Genomic DNA, 19,915 nt, shown 5'->3' with positions numbered 1-19,915 from the left:
CAACAGATACATCTTAAGATCTTTGACTGCTCTTTTACAATTCCGTTGCATACGCCCGCTTCAATATGCCCTTCGAATTGCAACCCTCGGATCAGGAAACTCCTTCAAAGTGCACTGCCATCCTTGTGCTCTTGATGCTTTTCCTTTTCCCTTCCCTTGTCTTCTCCAACTGCTCTCAAGCTCCAGAATTTGCTTCTGCTGTCGGTTCCCCAAAAAGCTCCCCCATTAACCCTCAAAATTGGCCCAAAAAGAAGAACCCTCTCAAATTGTGTGCTTCTCCTTTTATAGGAGTAGCTAAGCCCAAAATAAAAAAATTGGGTGTTTTTCTCCCCTTGTACAATCAATCTTGAGCTCAAAATGGCATCTCTTTACATTGCACCCATTTGGCCCACTCATTTTAGGCATCCTTGCATGGCCGCCACATCAGTTAAGCTTCTAATCTCTCTCTCTCTCTCTCTCTCTCACAGCTCCACATGACTCCTCCCCTTTGACCGGCCTTGCCCCTTTGCTTTTCCCGGCCACGTCCTTTGCCTTTGAACTCTCTCCCTCTCACTCTAGCTTTGTTCGTCTGGCTTGAGCCCATTTGCTTTGCCTGACCATCAACTCTCTCTCACTTTCCCTTTCTCTCTCATTCCACAGAACACGTCCCCTTTTGTACGCTTTCCCGTATGCATTGAAGGTTGGGAACGTGCCTGTGCACTGTGTGCAAGCCTCAAAAGGCTGCAAACACACAGCTAGAGAGTCCTAGCAAGCTCAAAGAACAATGGTGTGTCACTCACCTCTCAATGCTTCCGTCGTGAAGGATCCTGTGCTGCAAAGAAGAAGGAGCTCCTGCGATGCCGCGCTCTACCGCTTCACCACCGCCGATGTCGCCACACTGCTCGATCACTCTCTCTCTCTCTCTCTCTCTCTCTCTCTAGCATACACACACACATACACAAAGGAGAAGGATACAGAGATGGAGCAACATCACTTCTTAGATTACAACTCAGAGAATGAAGATTTTTAGGTCAAATGGACCTTTTATAAGAGTTTGGCCCATTCACACATGGACGCTCACACTGGTCGGTCGTTGCAAAACTTCGGTAAAAATAAGATAAGTGGTGCATCTCTCATTGACCATCACCTACACACCTATTGGACCGACAAGCCCGGTCCATGACTCAATCAAATAAATAATATGCGTCCATGGAAGGTGATAGGGTGTCCGTGAGGGTTAATGGCAGTCCCCGTTCCTGATGTAGATTCCGTCCTCAAAAGCTATTGAGATGAAGTACGTTCGTCGAGGTGGAAGAGCATCCGAGATTGAATGTCCTTAGCCTTCTCCAATCACTGCAAAATCAACCAAAATTGGCACAGTAATTGCATTCTCATATACAATTAAAAAGCATTTGCAATTGTAGACAGACAAATTGATTGGTAACAAAATATTAAACAATCTATCAACAATAAACATTAAACTATAATATAATCAAACACATAAACAATTGTAAAGGTAAAAAATTAAACAAGTCTAGGGTCACTAATTTAACGATTGAAAGGCACTAGAGATAAACTATTAATACCATGGGCAATCTTCTCAATTTTCTTTGGTCAATTAAGCTGTTTAATTGCGAGAGCCAAGTATTTTATGTTCGAGGGCTGACTAGAGGCTATACCTAGAAGACCTTGTAGTTAAGCTACGATAAAAGGAATTGCTCATGAAATCATCGCCCGACTTATTTCCTTTTCTTTGACCCCCCAAGGTCTTTTCACATTGACTCAATTTTGATGTGTGTACTTATTTTGTATGGCTTGGGTTTTTTTATTTTCAAGGAAAAGCGCCCACACTGGGAACCTCTAGGGCTCTAGTACCATAGATGATACATGTGAGTGAAGTACCAAATCAAGCTGGGATTTCTCTTCCGACATAAGATTTTACATTGTGGCACTTTTGATTTTTTTAATTTGTTCGTTTTCAACATTTTAATTTTGTAACTTACTGTTACCCTCCCCAGGCTCATAACATTAGTAAACTCCCTTTATAATACTTAAGCTAAAGGTCAATAGAGACTAAGCCCACTAGAAAGCCCTATTACATTGCACACAATGTTGCCTAAATTGGATTAAGAACCTAAAGTAACCATTGACTATTAGGAAGGATTCCCCATCATATTAATAGAAGATCTTTAACTCCTAACTTGGTCAAACCAGCTTAGTCAGACTGCTTGATTCTGAAACCTAGACAAGGGATTATGACAGAAAATTATATAGAATCTAATGTTTAATCTAAGCAAATGTGCGAAATATTGTGCTACCAATCACATTTAAAGCAGACAATCATGGATGCAAAAACAAAGACAATGGACAATGCATATGGTCAAGAAATACCTGTTTGTGTTGATGATCGTGCTTGATTTGAAGAGTGAAAGAGAGAAAGATTCCATGAAGGTCCATATCCTATCAACAGCAACACGTTCTTGTACATACTAGAAAACACAAAGAATACCTCTAAGAGGCACATCAGTGGGAAGAGGCACAAACCCTTATTGAACACAATCAAACGACATAAGGAACCCTAACCTAATTATTTGCACTCCCCCAAGAGAGTCAAGGGAATAGAATATTGTAGAGATTGGGGGGAAATCCTAATACTAAACCCCTACCCTCATCATCGTTGAGAAAAACAAAGTCATGATCCGTGAAACCATATGTGCCATCCGTGTAATCATGTAACTCTTCCTCATCATTAGAGGCACAAATGTTCACTAAGAACATCACTAGACATCTATGGTCATCTTGGTTAAAAGGGTAAGTTTGTACAATCGGAGAGACGTCCTCTACTAAGTATGGTCAATCGTGGTCAAGAGACATATCGGCCATACTCTCACACGCTAGCATATCTACCAAATTCCACTCACATGCAAGCACTGGGTAGACTATGTGAAACACTTGTGCAAAGTAGAGAGGGTACCTCTCACCCAAGGTAGGAGTGGATGACTCTATCGTACTAGCCATATTTGTACACACAGATAGATGATGGTTAGAGTGCAAATATTATAAGGGTTGTGTCAAAAGATTGTGTCTTTGTGCATAATGTGTTTTGATGATTTTGTGTTATGTATATAACTCGTAGGTTTCCAGATTTTAGTTTGCTGGCTCTTGCTCTTTTACTTTTTAATTTTGTTTTTTTGACAAGCTTTTCAATTTCTTCTTGAACAATCTTTGCATACTTAGGATTCATTGGGTAGGGTTGTTGCTGAACTGGTTTAACCATGCTATTCACGGGGATTGTGTGTTGCACCACTGAAGGTGGAACACCTTTCATATCATGATATGTCCAAGCAAATATATCCTTGAATTCCTTGAGAAGTTCTTTAAGTACATACTTCTCAGTCTCCTGTTAGATCTTGGGCAATGAAAACAGGTTTGGACTCTCCTCCTGGGTCTGCTAACTCTATCTCCTTAACTATCGCTAGACCATCATAGACTCCATTGTCTCTATTGATAGGTTTTCTTTGAGCCTTTGTATACACAACCTTACACTCCTCCGTGGTGCATGATTTGTAATGATCGGGTGCAGGGTGTAAGTCTGTGGGGTCTTTTTGTTATGTGGAATTTGATTTCACTTCCACTTCCTTTTGTTGTTGAGCTAACTCTGATTTTGTCGTCTCCTTACGGTACGGATGTGCGATGTCAATGGGTTGTGGACTACACCACATAACGCTTTGAAGCTATTCACCCCAATTATCTACCAGCTTCTAATAAGCATCACATACCCTTATATAAATAAGCCATTCTGCGGTAGATTTCTTTTCACTTATTCTAGCACGCACATTTACTCGATAATGTCGCCTCTTATATCTCTTACTCTTCTTGTCTAATTTTTGATTACGACCGATCTCTAGTGAAGAGTCACTAGATGAATCGCTACTCGTGTCTTCTTCTCTATTGGATAGATTGTCATCTAGGGTACCACTGGGCCCTGAATGGTTTGTCCCGACATTTTCTTTAAGATTCAACTCAGATTATTTGTCCTCAGAGTCAATTTCAATTGATGATTCTAACTGCGAAATGTGTGGGCTATAGTCTTGTGAGACACTACTAGTTCCAATGTTAGTCAAGCTTGCATCTTGTAGGTCAATAGAAGCTATATGTATTACTTCTATCATATTTAAAGGCACAAGTGGTGGCATTTCATCCCCCTCAGGTGTTACCCAGGTCATCCCCCTGTTTCCCCAAGTGTCTATGGTTGCTGCTAGGTGGACCCAATCCACATTGTCAGATTCAGTCATCCCACGTAGAACATCCATATAAGGAGAATATTCCCCAACATCAGTGTCCATTTTACATGTTTAACAATACTGAAATGGGGCCAAGTGAATTGTGGTGTCAGATCTATGATCAATTATAAATCTGTTTCCTAGAGGATGTGCTTGACCAGTTACAAGATCCACTCGAATGACAAAGTCTTGGAACTGCAAGTAGACATGGTTTTTAGACCAGTCATGCACCATTTTTTCTTCCCCCATGAAAGGATGTCCTAAGATCATCTCAAATGTCATAGTGTGCTCGGAGAAATCCATAACAATGAAGGTATTTCTTATTTTGTGTCCAAAGACCTTGATCTTAAGATCTTCTAGCATCCCAATAGGTTTAACAACAGACCATTGGCCATCTTTACTACTATGGTTGTGGTCCCAAGGTGAGGTCTTCCCATAGTTTCCCAGCAATTTTTAGTCACAATGCTAACCCCAGTGCCACCATCAAGGATTTCCTTTAGTGTTAATCCCTTGGTAGTGATTGGTATGGTCGCATTGGATTCATCACTCTCAAAGTATTGTCCCAACTTGTTAACAGGTATTTCTACAACAAAGTTCTCATTTAGGTTGGGTTGTGGATCTAAGTGTTCCTCCTCTATTGGCATCTCCCTAGCTCCATCCATCTGTGCAAACAATTCAGGCATAAGATGTCTAAGAGCACACATTCTACAAATTTAAGGAAAGTTCCTCAGCCCAGCATGCTCTTCTTTTCTCTCTTTTTCTTATTTCTTTCAAGAATAACGAAACTCTTCTAAGAAGCTTTTGATACATATTCTGCTCATGAGTCAGCTTGAGCCAAGATGATCTAACTCACAGCTAGCACGTGGCTAAGATGCTACTCAAATTAGTCTTCATCGGTTCATCGATTGAACACTATTTTGCATAAGGGCTATGAGCCAAACAGGCTAAGAGCCAGTGTTAAACCTAGGATACGATCCACTTGTTGGTATTCCTTGGAAGATTGTTCTCAAGATCGAACAGCACTACCCAGTGGAGTACACATTGATGTTAATTGACAAGAAAGCGTCTTGTCATTACGGATATTTAGGGTGTCATTTTTGCACTACATGTTTTTAGTGCGACGCTCCAGTGAGTTTTTGATAATCTTACACTCACACCAGTTGCTCTCTACCACGGAGTATAGTCGCAACAATCAGTTGTGACAGCATGGTTGTCCATAAGAGCTCGGCAGTTCACTTGTGTGGAACTACGGCGTGTCTATGGACATACTGTTTTGAGATAATACCCGACGGGTGATTGTTACATCACCCCATAGGCATTAAGGATCACAGTTTGATCTGCATTGAGGATCACAGTTGATCTCTCCCAGTTATACTTTCAAGGAAAGAATTCTGCAATCTACCACACACGGTAGCAGACGGACACACTTCTCAAGTTGATTCCAATCATTCTGTACATGGTTGACTATGTTGTTTACCGTTATGTGCTAGTTGAGCAGTTTCTACAAAGAGTCTTACCAAGAGGTTTGACTACGTAGATTCTAATTCAAGGGCTTGGGTTGCAAAGGCAACAACCAGGGTTCCCAGTGCAATACTGTTTGTTTTTTAGGTAGGGGACATGCTCCTCTCCATTTGCATACAGGTAAGTGTACTGATTTGGTATGTTTAGTATGCTTTGCTCGGTGTTTCAAGACGTCTACGTACGCTTGAATAGTACAGACCCATGCCAAGGGCATGTCGGCAACAAAGTATTTTGGGCCAAGTGTCCAATCTATCTTTCTGCCTTATGTAGTTACGAACCTACTTGTAGGGTTCACTTTGGCACATGTTGTCACATGGGATACAACACGGTCTAGGAACTCAAGGAGTTCGGTTTAGCCAGTGGAGCAAGACTAATGAGGGTCCCTCTCACTCCCGTCGTAGAGTGTTTGCAGTTACCTCCACACACAAGTACATCTTGTACTTGAAGGATGTTTTTTTTTACACATCCTTACATGAGACATATTCCACATGTGGAGAATACGAGTCTCTGGACTGACACTGGCGCCATTATTTCAATTATGTGTCACGGCAAAGTCCCTAGGTGCTGGTCACATTTGTTTTCTACACCATTTTTAGCACGACGTATCATGAGCAATTTGTGGCCAGAAATTGTCGGATACTTAGAATGACTTGTTAAGGTACAAGTACTGCTAAACAACATTACAGATGGTTGTTTATACATATAACACGGCTATAAGTTGTTAATGAAAAATTTTCATTATCTGTACCTAGAAGTGATCAATGTTTCACCGTCTATTGTGATTTAGACGTTTCAGCAAGGCTTGCAAAAGATTGCAACTAAAAGTATTTAGTTTCTTTCAGAACTATTTACATTCCTTTTAATGCGTGCTAGGCGCATCAGATTTGCCATAAGTATTGGCAAGGATCATTATGGATATACAGGTTCGGGTTAGTTTTTGCCAAATGCATGCACACTAGGTGTTATGGGCCCTAGTGTTTAGCAAAGGCTAATTTGGAACGGCATGCATATTCCTCAGCTTGTTGCTTATGAAGCATTTTGCACTCTATGTGCACTATCTCTATGAGATTACTTTTGGCTCTACTAATCACCAATAAAGGTCATGGCTTGGTTTGGACGTTTGCGGATTTTTCCAAGTTAACCACGATGGTTATTTCGGACATTGTTGATTCCTCACCAATGTTATACACTATTGTGATTCCCCATTTACCAGACATCTGGGACGACTGTCTGTAAACCGTTGTCGTGCTGTGGCACATATATAGTGGGAACGGGCATTAAACGATTTATCTTGTGACTTTTTGATGCATAAGTATACTTCATATAATACTCATATGCATAAATAAAAGCTTTCTACCATACCTTAGTATTACCTTTGAAGTAATATAAATGTACATTACTATTAGAAAGTACTGCAAGAGAAGTATCAATGATTGTGCCTCTTTTTGTCTGGGGGAAAAGCATTTGTATATTTCCTCTAATATCTCAACTATACCCTACCATATATAAATTATTTTCTTCTTTTCACATTTATTCAATAATATAACCCTTCAATAATTCATACCTTCTTGGATACATACAAGAGGGAAGGGCCCACTGGAAGACTTTATGAAAAGGAAGATCCAAAGCTTCTTGGACCATCCCAATTTGAAAATCCTGACCTATGGACATGGAGAAAAGGCAAAAACCAAGTCAAGCTCTTTTAGTAGGCCAATTTTTCCCTTTGAAGCATGTCAATCCGAGTTACAGGTCAAAAGTTACAGGGAAACCAATGAAAAACCCTCTCACAACTACACTGCAAGAAGAGATGGTAAACAGGTGAATCAAGTGAAAAGAGGTAATCTTGGTCTTTTTCCATAAAATAAGATATTTGGAGGATAAAAGACATAAGCATGTGAATGTGACACCTCAAAGATGCCTTGAAGGACAAGACACACAAGTTGGGACCCCCTGCTGGAGCCACACAGAAGATGCCTAGGTGGGGCCCACATACATCATGCACCCACATGGAGCCTCAACGACTAAAAATTATGAATTTCATGATATTTTGAGTCATAATATTTTCCATTTTAAGAAATATCCAAAGAACATTTGATTTGGGCTAACTCTTTAGCCTAATCAAGTGATTATGTAAAACATGGCTCCCTCACCTATAAAAAGGACAACCTTCTCTTCATTGGGAAAAAGTTAGGAGTGAGTGAGAATAGCTCAATTCCATAGTGTCACACTCATCTTAGTGCCACACTTTCTCTTGAAGAAAGGTTGAAGTCTTGCCTCATCTTCTCTCTCCATTAAGGTGGTGCGATTGCTCTCATGTAAGATATATGTTGCTAGTTTTTCTTTCATTTGCATATTTAGTCCAATACTTGTCTTTAACTCCTTCTCTATCTCTCATTATTTATCTTTAATACCACCACCACACTTAGATCTATCTCTAATTCTATCTTTACTCCTCCTTTCATCTCTCTTGTTGTGTCCTAATTGTTTCATTGGAAGGTATTCAAGCAGCAATCTTGTCAATGTAACGGGCACAACCTTCTTGCGGGAAACAATTATGTGCACAAGGTTAGTAACCATATCTTCATCTTTCACAAGCATCTCTCTCTCTTAAGGTTCTCATTCTCTTCCACAAACTCTAAAATCTCCTTGCTACAGGTACTTCTCTCCCCGCAGTATCCTTATTGCCTAAGGGAAACAATAGGGCTTGGGAGAGAAACTCTCTTCTTCTTCTCCTTTCACTTCTTTCACACCTTTATCTTTGAACATACTAAGTATATCATCGATGAATAACCATAATCCACATAGAGGTGATTTCTTTCATTTCCATTCTGTGCAATCTATTAGGGTCAACATTTGGATTAGTCGAAAGATTCACTTTCAGCAACGCATAATGTTTCTATTTGTTCCTGAAAGGCTCAACGAAATACTTCTCTCACCAGATCCCATCATACTACCTATTATTGACTATAACTTCTCTTTTGATGTGAGTGTCGTTATTTTATTATGAATCAAGAGGATTTGTACTCACAACTAATCCCCATCGCTAGACAAAACATATACATTATAGTAAGCACAAAGCTACAGTTCCAAAGAGCAATCTGTAGCTTATTTGGACAACAAAGATTAAATATCATTAACTCATCCATTAACCCTTTTATCCTACCCATGATACGATATGATCGTAATCTCAATGTTTTCATTTTTGTTTTGTTTTGATATCTTTCATGAGTTCTCTCCATCACGTGTGTGTTTGTAAGGAAAAGTGAGCGGCTTCTTTGGATACATTTCTTCTTTAGCTCTAGAAGCTATGTTATCTACATCTTAGCTCTTTCTCATAACCCTTGAGCTTCCTCATAAACTCTCACAGCAAGAGGCCCGGTGACTTCCTGGCAAGACCACCTACTTCTTGACATATTTTTGGTGAACCCGACGTGAAACTGCCAGGGTGAGAGTTTGTGCGTAACCATGGGTGATCATGTTGAGCAACAGGGTATGCATTTTGACCCAACAACAATGCAAATGTTTCAAGCTTTTGCAATGTTCATGCAACAACAACATGACACTGAAAGAAGGGAGATTTCGGCAACGAAGGCCATACAAGCGGTCGTCAACAGAATGGATCAATTCAATGGCAAAGATGTAACCAAGTACTTACGCGAGTATGTGAAGGAGATGGAGCTGCATCGCATGTCAGAAGGTGAGATGATTCAAATATTTGAGCTAGTTGTTGCTCCAGAAATTAGAGAGCATGTCAGTGCAATTAAAGATGGGCATGGGAGAAATTGGGAAGAACTCAAAGTAGCTTTGAAGGAGGAATATTTCATGGAGGACTCTGAGAGAGTAACCAAAAGGACATTCTTAGAATGGGTAGTCAAGCCAAAGCAAGGACTATCAATAACATAGCTACTTAGGGAATTTGAGCGGCGCTATGCACAACTCACAAGGACAGAAAGGGCCACACTAGATGCAGAGAAGACATATCTTTTCTTACAAGCTGCACAGGTAAAGAGTTTCAAGAAAATTTGGAGCTTCTTCTTGAAGATAAAGATGTTGAGCAAGGACTAAAGACCGACTGGAATGAAGTTGAAGGTGCCGTCTCGTTGCTTGCCAAACGACAAAGAAGAAGGGACAAGATGGTAGTAAACACTACAAATCCTTCAACCTCAACTTCCGACAAAATGGTAAAGCCTACTTTTATCGCTCCTAAGTTTGATGAGTCCATGTTAGATGAGCTTGTGAAGGGAATGCGTGACTTGAAGGTGAAGCTTGCAAAGCTTGAAGAAAAAGGCCAACCATCAGGGCCACTTCCTAGGCAAAGACAACAGCCCAAAGAAGGGTTTGTTAATAGATATATTTGGTGTGATAGTACAGACCATGTAAGAAGGGATTGTGATGATTTTAGTGATGCTTTGTCAAAAGATGTTGTCTTTTTTAAGGATGGTAAAATACACTTAAGAGAGACAGGTCTACCCTTGAGAACTAACTTTGGGAAGGGGGGAATGCAAACCTTAGTTGAAGATATGGCAACTAAGCATGCCACCTTTCAGTTGAGGCAGCTACTTATGGAGTAAAAATTGAACATTTTTGTGATGAAGAGGTGAGTGACCATCATGGTCAAATTTGGCCAAATGTCATGCAATTACCTAAAAAGGAAAAGCTTACAAAAGAGATTCTACATGAAGCAGGTGATTGCATACGTCTAGAAACAGGATGGAATGATCCAGTGGACTCATTGTCAGTGCATGCCTACATTACAAAATGCCAACAAAATGAGGCAATTGTAGAAGAGAAGCGCAGACGTGAGAATGCTGATGAAGGAGCATCAAAAAGAGCTTCTAGAAGTGGAGGAAGAAGCGACTCAATGCTTTCTCAAACACCCTCAACAAAAGGAGCATCTCCATCTGAAGTACTCATGGAGGAGTCTACAACAGGAAAGAAGAAAGAGCCAACAAAAGGTAAGACAAAAGGTCCAACTTATAAACTACAATCTGATATTGAGGTTGCTACAGATTTAAAGAAATTCTTGGAGGAAAGGATCTTGAATAGCAAGATTGAGTTTACTCTGGGAGAATTTCTTGGCATTGCAAAGCGTGAATTCCATGAGGAGATCATTGACATCATCAAGAGGAAGAGGAAAACCCTTGCTGAAGTTTCTCGTCCACAGGATGAAGGGGAAACCTCGAAGACACAAGGAATGCAGCTGCAAAATAAGGAGGATGATGGAGCTGTGGTAGGATGCTACCAATCTAGTGGGAGAGTGAAGCAAGTGAATTTCTCAAATGATGATGAAGAAGTTGAAGCTATTCCTAGGAGCTACTATTCACGAAGTCACTGGGCAAGGGCTAGTACAGGAACTTTGGTCAAGGTAGGTGATCTTGAAAAGCCATTTGTTGCCTTGATTGACTATGGTTCAAAAATAAACATAATGTCAAAGAGTCTCTACAACAAGTGCAAATGGCCGATGGACACAGATCATGGTTGGATGGTGAAAGTGGCAAACAATTCATCCGGTGAATTGTATGCAGCATGTCCAGGTGTGAAGGTGACAATAGGTGATGTAAAGATTGACCAAAACTTCTTTGTACAGGATACATCTTCATATCATCTCATCCTTGGACAACCCTACATTGTGGGAGTTCTAATGGAAACAAAGGTAATGGATGATGGTTCAACATATGCTAGGATATGTAGCAAAGATGGTAAATGAGCTGTCCAATTTCTCACAATTTGTGTAAACCATGAAAGAAACCGTGACAACCTCAGAGAACATCCTCTACCAAAGGTGAGCAAAGAGTTTCATGATCATAGAGAAATGATGGGTTTTGGCCAAGTACCATTGTAAAGCGGGATTGCAGTGGTACAGAAAGAAAAAGGGTCTCGCCTGATCCAAAAATAGGTGAAACTTTCTCAATGAGCTCCTTGGTAACAAGGAATGGATCAATATGTTTTACAAAACTTGAAGATTTGAAGAGATGTGAGAGGCAATATGTGCATAATGTACAAATAGGCATGATAAAGAGTGGGTTGCTAGAGCCTACTGAAAATGTTTTGGGTTTGTGTGAACAAGTTTCTTTTGTAGATACTATGGATGAGCTTGATGCTATAATGGGGTCTAGTTTTCATCTTGAAAATGAAGTTGTGGAAGTTTGCTCTATGGAAATGTATCAAGTAATAGAAGCCTTTAAAGAAAACCAAACAGTTGGCACAGAAGTCCATGTTGAAACTAAATACAAGAGTGTAGCAAAGAAGGTGAAACCATTAGCTTCACCCTTACCACCCAACAATAGGGAAAAGATTGAGCAGGCTTCTTTACAACCAAGTTTGAGGAATCCTAAAAAGATTGGGCATACCTTCACAAAGGAGTCTTTCCAAGAGTTGCAGATTGGTCGCGAAGAGTTTCTAACACAGGAGGAGACAAAGTGCTTCAAAGAAATGCTTTCAAAGCATGATAAGGCTTTTGCATTTGATCCTTCTATTGTAGCTCCTATGGTAATTTTCACAATACCTCATGTGCCTTGGAATCTGCGGCCTATTCCGGTTCCAAAGGCTCATTTGCCAAAGTTAGTAGAGCTACTGAATGAGAAAATCAAAATGGGAATCTCGGAGCCTTCTTGTGCTCCATACTCAAACAGGTGGTTCACAGTTCCAAAGAAGAATGGTTCTCTACGCTTCATCCAAGATATGCAACTAGTGAACAAGGTGACAATTAGAAATGTAGGTACATGTCCAATTGTGGATGAGTTTGTAGAGGCGTTTGCAGGGAGGGCAATCTACTCAATGGGGGATCTCTACTCAGGGTATGATCAATTTCAGCTTGCAATTGAAAGCAGAGACTTGACAACCATGAGGATACCTTTGGGTTTGTTAAGGATGTGTACCTTGCCACAGGGGGCAACCAACTCGGTTGCACATATGATGAATGGGATGAATAAGGTCTTACGTGACTTTATTCCTCAAATCACAATGCCTTTCATTGATGATTTGCCTATCAAAGGATGTGAAGAAAGTGACAAAGATGAAGCTTTGTATCTCAAGGGATGTCGGAGGTTTGTGGTAAATCACATAAATGATTGTGATAAAATTTTGTCTAGGTTGGAAGAAGTGAATCTTACATTGTCAGGGAAAAAGTCTATGTTTGGTGTCAAAGAAGTGCTCATTGTGGGGCACATGTGCGGGCCATATGGTAGGAAACCTTGTCCATCAAAGGTAGATGCCATCCAAAGAATGAAAGAAACATGCACTAGCATCACTGAGGTTAGAAGGTTTTTGGGAGCATGTGTCTTCTATGTTATTTGGATTCCACATTATGCACATGTAGTTAATCCTCTTTATCAGCTGCTTAGAAAGAATCAAAAGTTTAAATGGACAGAAGCACATGTAAAATCCATGAAAAAGCTAAAGGAGTTGCTCTAGTCAGCAACAACTTTGAGAAAGGTAGACTATGAGTGTCAAAGGCCAGTAATTGTGATAGTAGATACCAGTCCTACAGGGATTGGATGGGCAATAGGACAAGATGACAAAGAAGGACAAAGGTATGTGGTAAGATTTGGAGCAAAGGTACTAGGTGCTCACCAAAGAAACTATCCACATATAAAGAGAGACTTATGGGGTATGGTTACAGCCTTGAAAAGTGGGAAAGAGTACCTAATTGGTGCATGTGTGGTTGTAGAAACAGATTGTCTACCACTTCTTGGGATGATTATAAGCTGCTCAACACCAAACATTGCTATGTTGCCGTGGATTGCCTACATTAAGTCCTTAAATCCTGAGTTTAAGCACATTACAGGTAAAGACAATACAGTGGCAGATATGCTATCAAGGACAAGGTATGAAGATGAGTCACAAATGATTGATGAGGGAGATGATGTAGGTACAAAGTTCTATTCTATCTCTCATGTCAAAGGTAACAATGTTTGCATGACTAATTCACTTGAATTGTTCTTGAAAGATCTTTATGAAGGTGATTGGCTTTCTATTGGAAGCTACTTGAGTACTCTAACAAAACAGGATGATTGGTCTGAACAAGAATTCAAGAGGATATGCAGGAAAGAATATGGGTACTTTTTGAGGGATGGTTACTTGTAGAAGCATCCTAAACAAAAGGGTGCTACACCACAATGGGTTATATGTAAAAAAGAGACTCAAGTAAAGCTCATGCAAGAGTTTCATGAGAGTCTATGGGAAGGACACAGGGGTGTGTGGGCAACCTTCTCCAAGTTGAAAGAAAAATACTGGTGGAAGGGTATGTATAAAGATGTATCTCAGTAGGTAGAGTCATGTGTAACTTGTCAAATGTATTCAAATGTTTGACATCGTGATGGATTGCACCCTACATATCCACTAGCCATGCACTATAAATGGGTTGTGGATCTAGTCACAATGCCTTTAGGACTCTGGCAGAGGAGATACTTGGTTCTTGCACGAGAGGACCTAAATGAAGGAGTACGAGCGGAAGTGCGACGCGAGAGAGAGTGCGAGAAGAAGAGCACGACGATATGATGAACTCACTCTACTGTAATGTGTAGAGCATAGTGAGTTCTTATTAGGTTTTAACAAAAGAATATGTGTACATACCTGGCGGCCCGCCCAATTACCTGGGCGACCACATTGGGCTTTATACCCCAACAACCTCCCACTTAAAGTCCAATGTGGTACTTTAAGTGTGAGAGAAGCTACTATACAAGCTAATATACAAGAGATGTAGAGAAGTGATGTACTACCCTACACCTAACTGCTTGCAAAAATGCGCAAAGCTCTGTGAGGGAAGTCCTTTTGTAAGTAGATCAGCAGGATTTTCTGTGGTGTGAACTTTGACAAGCTGAAGTTGCTTATCCTCGAGCATTTCCCTGATGAAATGATACTTCACATCCACATGCTTTGTCTTTGAGTGATAAACTGGATTGCGAGCCAATTGTATAGCACTTTGACTATCACAATATAACAGAGGCATCTCTTCTTTGATTCCCAAATCTGTTACTAGTCGATTAAGCCAAATTGATTCTTTGCATGCCTCTGATGCTGCAACATATTTAGCCTCTGTAGTAGACTGAGTAACACAATCTTGTAATCTAGAACGCCATGATACTGCTCCACCAGCCAATGTAAAGACATACCCTGACGTAGACCTTCGGTTGTCTAAGTCACCTGCATAATCTGAGTCTGTAAAAACCTTTACACTTAGCTCCTGACTCCCATAGCATATACGCATACTCTTTGTAGCTTTCACGTATCTCAATATTCCTTCCACTGCCTCCCAATGTTTCTTGCCTGGGTTTGACATGTATCGACTTACTACTCCCACTGCAAATGCAATGTCTGGGCGAGTAGCAATCATTGCATACATCAAACTACCCACTACAGACGCATATGGAATCTTATCCATTTCAGCCTGTTCTTCCTCAGACACAGGACAATCTTGTTTGCTAAGTTTCACATATGGTGGAAATGGAACACTCAATGCCTTTCTCTTCTCCATATGGAAACGTTGCAAAACCTTGTCAATATACTCTGTTTGAGATAACCAAATCAACTTCTTTGATCTATCTCTCTCAATGCGCATACCAAGTATATGACTTGCCTCACCCATGTCTTTCATGTCAAACGATTTTGCCATCTTTGACTTCAAAGCTGAAATTTCTTCCAAGTGCTTGCCAGCAATAAACATGTCATCCACATACAAAATAAGGATCAGCCAACTGCCATCCTTAGCCTTCTTTGTATATAGACAGTGATCGAACTCACTACGTTTGTAGCCTTGAGAAAGCATAAACTTGTGGAATTTATGGTACCATGCCCTCGGTGATTGTTTTAAGCCATAAAGACTCTTTAACAACTGGCATACCCAATCTTCCTTGCCTTTCTCAACAAACCCTTCTGGCTGCTGCATGTAAATTTCCGCATCTAAATCACAATGCAAGAACGCCGTCTTGACATCCATTTGGTGCAACACCAAATCTAATATGGCAACCAATGCAAGAAAGCATCTCAATGTAGTCATCTTAACCACCGGAGAGAATACTTCATCAAAGTCAATGCCTTGTTCTTGCTTAAAGCCCTTGGCAACAAGCCTTCCTTTGTACTTTGGCTGACTATCATGAGCGGTGATCTTATACCTGTAAACCCATTTACAAGGTAGAGCCTTTTTGCCCTGTGGTAATTTAACTAGCTTCCATGTCTTGTTTTTATGCAGAGATGTCATCTCTGACTGCATGGCTAATTGCCAATTCCCGGAGTCCTTCATTTGCACTGCTTCCTTGTAACATGAAGGCTCATTGCAATCAGTCAACATGACATAGTTCATAGATGGAACAAACCTATCAGGAGGTCGCGTGACACGTCCAGATCTACGCACAATAGGCGGCTCAGGCTCAGCCACAACCTGTGGCTCCACTCTATCCTGTCCTTGCTCCTCTTGAGCCCTGACATTTTGTCTTGCACGTGCAGGTCCATCTTCTTGGAAGACAACTCTTCTAATCTCCTCAACCCTCTCTGGTTTAGAATGATATTTGGATTCATTAAAGTGAACATCATTGCTGCGGACAACCTTTCTGGATTCGGGATCCCAAAGTCTGTACCCCATCTCGCCAGAATTACCATAGCCTAGAAAGATGCACTTTCTACCCTTTGGCTCAAGTTTGTTCCTAAATTCCTTTGGAACGTGAGTATATGCCTCACAGCCAAAGACTCTGAGATGCTTGTATGAGGGCATTTTGCCTGACCATACCATCTCTGGCACTGGATCCTTCTGCAAAACCTTGCTAGGAGATCTATTTACAAGATGAACAGCTGTTGATACAGCTTCAGCCCAAAACCCATTTGGCAGCTGTGCATTAGACAACATACTTCTGACCTTCTCTTGTATGGTCCTATTCATCCTCTTAGCAACACCATTTTGAGGAGGATTGTAAGGAGCAGTAAGTTCACGTTTTATACCTTTTGACTCACAAAAGTCCTGAAAGGCCTTTGAAACATACTCTCCACCATTGTCAGTGCGTAAGCATTTAAGCTTCTTGCCACTCTGATTCTCCACAAGTGTCACAAACGTTTTGAAAACACTAAACGCTTCATCCTTGTGCTTGAGAAAGTAAACCCATACTTTCCTCGAGTAATCATCTATAAATGTCATAAAGTAAGAAGCTCCCCCTAGAGATAGGTTAGGCATAGGTCCACACAAATCACTATGAACAAGTGCCAACTGTGTATCTCTTCTACTGCTTCTATGCTTATGTGGCTGCTGTGTTTGCTTACCATACAGACAATGTTCACAGAATTCAAAATCATTAAATGAAAAGCCCGGCAAATAACCAGAACGAGACAAGATTTCCATTCCCTTCTTGGACATATGTCCTAACCGGCTATGCCACAAAGAAACGTTCGGCTGCTCGGTTACATTGATTACATTTTTAGAGACATTTGATACATAAATCATGTAAAGTCCTCCAGACTTTACTCCATGTGCTACTGTCATAGAACCCTTGGATATCTTCCACATGTTCTGTCCAAAAGTGGTGACGTAGCCAGCATCATCAAGTAAACCTGTGCTGATCAAGCTCTTTGTAATTGCGGGAACATGTCTCACATTCTTCAGCATGAAAGAAGAGCCATTCTGAAACTTCAATTGAACATCTCCAACATCTAAGATCTCACATGTCTGCCCATTGCCTAGCCGAACATGATCTTTGGTGGTCGTATAAGAACTAAACCACTCCTTGTTTGGAGACACATGAAGTGATGCCCCTGAGTCTATAATCCAGTCACTCAGTGCATTTCCATCAGATGCTGTAAGAAGAGCTGAGTCCATTGTATTCTTCAAGAAGTAGATGTCTCCTGACACTAGACTGTCATCCTCTGCAACAGTGTTTGTCACATTTATTTCTTGAATCTTCACAGAGGACTTGTTCTTCTCACCATGGTCTTCAGCTTTCTCTTTGCCTTTTTCTCCTTTCCATTCTCTGCAGTCTCTTTTCATGTGACCCTTCTTGCCACAATGGTAGCATTCTATGTCACTCTTGCCTTTAGCACTGCGGGACTTGCTACGAGACTGATTCCTCTTTCCACCTTTGTACTTTTCTTTGGTCCTTCCCCTGAGAACTAAGGCTGTTCCTTTGACTTTTTCCATTGTCTTTCTATTGGTTTCTTCAGTAAGCAGACTTCCTTCTACACCTGCTATGTTCAAACCATCTGGAGGTGCAAAATTACTCAAAGCTGTGCGAAAAGTGTCCCAACTTTCCGGCAATGTGATCAACAGGAACATAGCTCTAACAGGTTCATCAAACTTGACACCTTGAGGTGACAACTGACTATAGATTGTGTTGAATTCATTCAGATGATTGGACATAGGTGTCCCTTCTTTCATCTTCAAGTCAACAAGCTTCTTAAGCCAATATACCTGTGAAGCTGCACTCTGCTTCTCATAAAGATCACTCAGCTTTAACCATGCTTGATAAGCCGACATCTCGTCTGCTACATTGAAGTAAACGCTTTCTGCCAAAGTCAGCATAATGGTAGAAAGTGCCAATTCATCCATTTCGCTCCATTCATCTTCGTCCATATCTTCTGGTTTTATCCCCTTGGGCTTTATAGGTTTTATCTGCTTCTTTTGTACCAACACGTGCCAAATCTGCTTCTTCCACAATGGGAAATTGGTTCCATCCAGCTTCTTGATATTGTAAAGAGCAGTGTCCTGTGATCCAGCCATAGCTACGCTTCACAGTGGTTTACTTTCCTGGGAAAAATTCGGCAAAGTTTCCCCTGTAAACTGACCTCTGAACCAATATCAACCTGTCAAATGAACCAAGAAAGCTTCAGATTTTGCAGAAATTTTGGCAGAGTCTCCTTTGTAAAATGGCTCTGGTGTACTAAAAACAGACCAAAAAACAGCTCAAAAAACACTGTCTCTCTGACACTGTAAGCTGCGGGTAAACCTGTCTTGCACCTGTATTGTCTCTCACTTTCCTGTAAGCATAGACTGTGACAATGCCTCAACGGCAGTAAAGCAAAGATGCAATCCCAATTGTCTAACTCACAGTCAATACATCCTAGCTGCCTATCTAAGGGTGCTCGAGGGATCTCTCAAAGGCCTGTATCACCGAAAGGATCTCAACATTCGAGAATCCCCCAGCTCAATAAAAACTCACTCGACCCTCAACAAAGGCTGCAGTAAATCTGACAGGACATAGACTTCCCACTAAGTCATACATCCACAAATTTCCCACTGTATGCTGTAACCGCTGCGGCGGTTGTTTGCTGCGTGACTCACAGCCAGCAAACCCTCAACAGACATACATCATCTCTGACAATACATCCCATGTGGAAGTACCTGCAATGTCAGGATGAAATCTGGAATATCAAGTAGCAAACACAAGCTACCTGATGAACTAGTGGATGTCTCCTACAGTCTGTGTGTAGATGCGCCCGTGTCGTGTGTGACACGCCTCCAAGAACTGTGAGCCGTCCTTCGATGTGTAGACAGCCACAAATCAACACTCTGGGAGTGTCGATATCCTCAGCACCTGCAGTCGTAGGCCAAAAACCCCAAATTTGCAGAGTCGGATCTGCACCCTCGAGACCACGTAGTTGAAAATGGCCTGCGCAGACCTTTGTCGAAGCCGAACGGTGGCCGAGATGACCTCAGAATGAAATTATGAGAACACCAAGGCCTTCGGGCTCTCCCACAGGATTTGGGGCCGTGTCTTCGCCTGTCGAATTTCACTCCAATCTGAGCTGGTGACTCTAGCCTCTTGTAGTGCTGCCCCGAGCCTCGATCTGAGCTCTGATACCAGTTGAAGGAGTACGAGCAGAAGTGCGACGCGAGAGAGAGTGCGAGAAGAAGAGCACGACGATATGGTGAACTCGCTCTACTGTAATGTGTAGAGCATAGTGAGTTCTTATTAGGTTTTAACAAAAGAATATGTGTACATACCTGGCGGCCCGCTCACTTACCTGGGCGACCACATTGGGCTTTATACCCCAACACTAACTAATCAGGTTGAAGGAAGAGCATTAAGAGCTAAAACCACAGAAGCTATGTGCAAATTCCTTCTTGATGAGGTGATTTGCCGTTATGGTTGTGTGGGAAAAATCACTGCAGATAGAGGTGAACTGGATGCCGAAGAAGCAAGGGAGTTCTTTTC

General features: G+C 41.2%; 1 protein-coding gene across 3 annotated transcripts in view; it reads right to left on the bottom strand.

Moving 5' to 3' along the window:
• Positions 1–969: 969 nt before the first annotated feature.
• LOC147440929 (uncharacterized) overlaps positions 970–19,915 on the bottom strand; it is a 70,209-nt gene continuing 51,263 nt past the window's right edge. The window contains exons 4-5 of one of the 3 annotated variants that reach the window (XM_086482728.1): positions 2,371–2,468; positions 970–1,332 (exon numbers count right to left, since the gene is read on the bottom strand). In XM_086482728.1, coding sequence (XP_086338854.1) covers positions 1,316–1,332; positions 2,371–2,468 — 115 coding nt within the window. In that variant the 3' untranslated portion in view covers positions 970–1,315. The remainder of the gene's footprint in view (positions 1,333–2,370; positions 2,469–19,915) is intronic. The other 2 variants (XM_086482727.1, XM_086482729.1) reach the window with 2 other exon arrangements.

The sequence above is a fragment of the Adiantum capillus-veneris genome, chromosome 15 (assembly GCF_014529385.1).
Source record: "Adiantum capillus-veneris isolate H3 chromosome 15, ASM1452938v2, whole genome shotgun sequence".
Taxonomy (NCBI): Eukaryota; Viridiplantae; Streptophyta; class Polypodiopsida; order Polypodiales; family Pteridaceae; genus Adiantum; species Adiantum capillus-veneris.
This window is presented reverse-complemented; position numbering and strand designations above follow the sequence as displayed.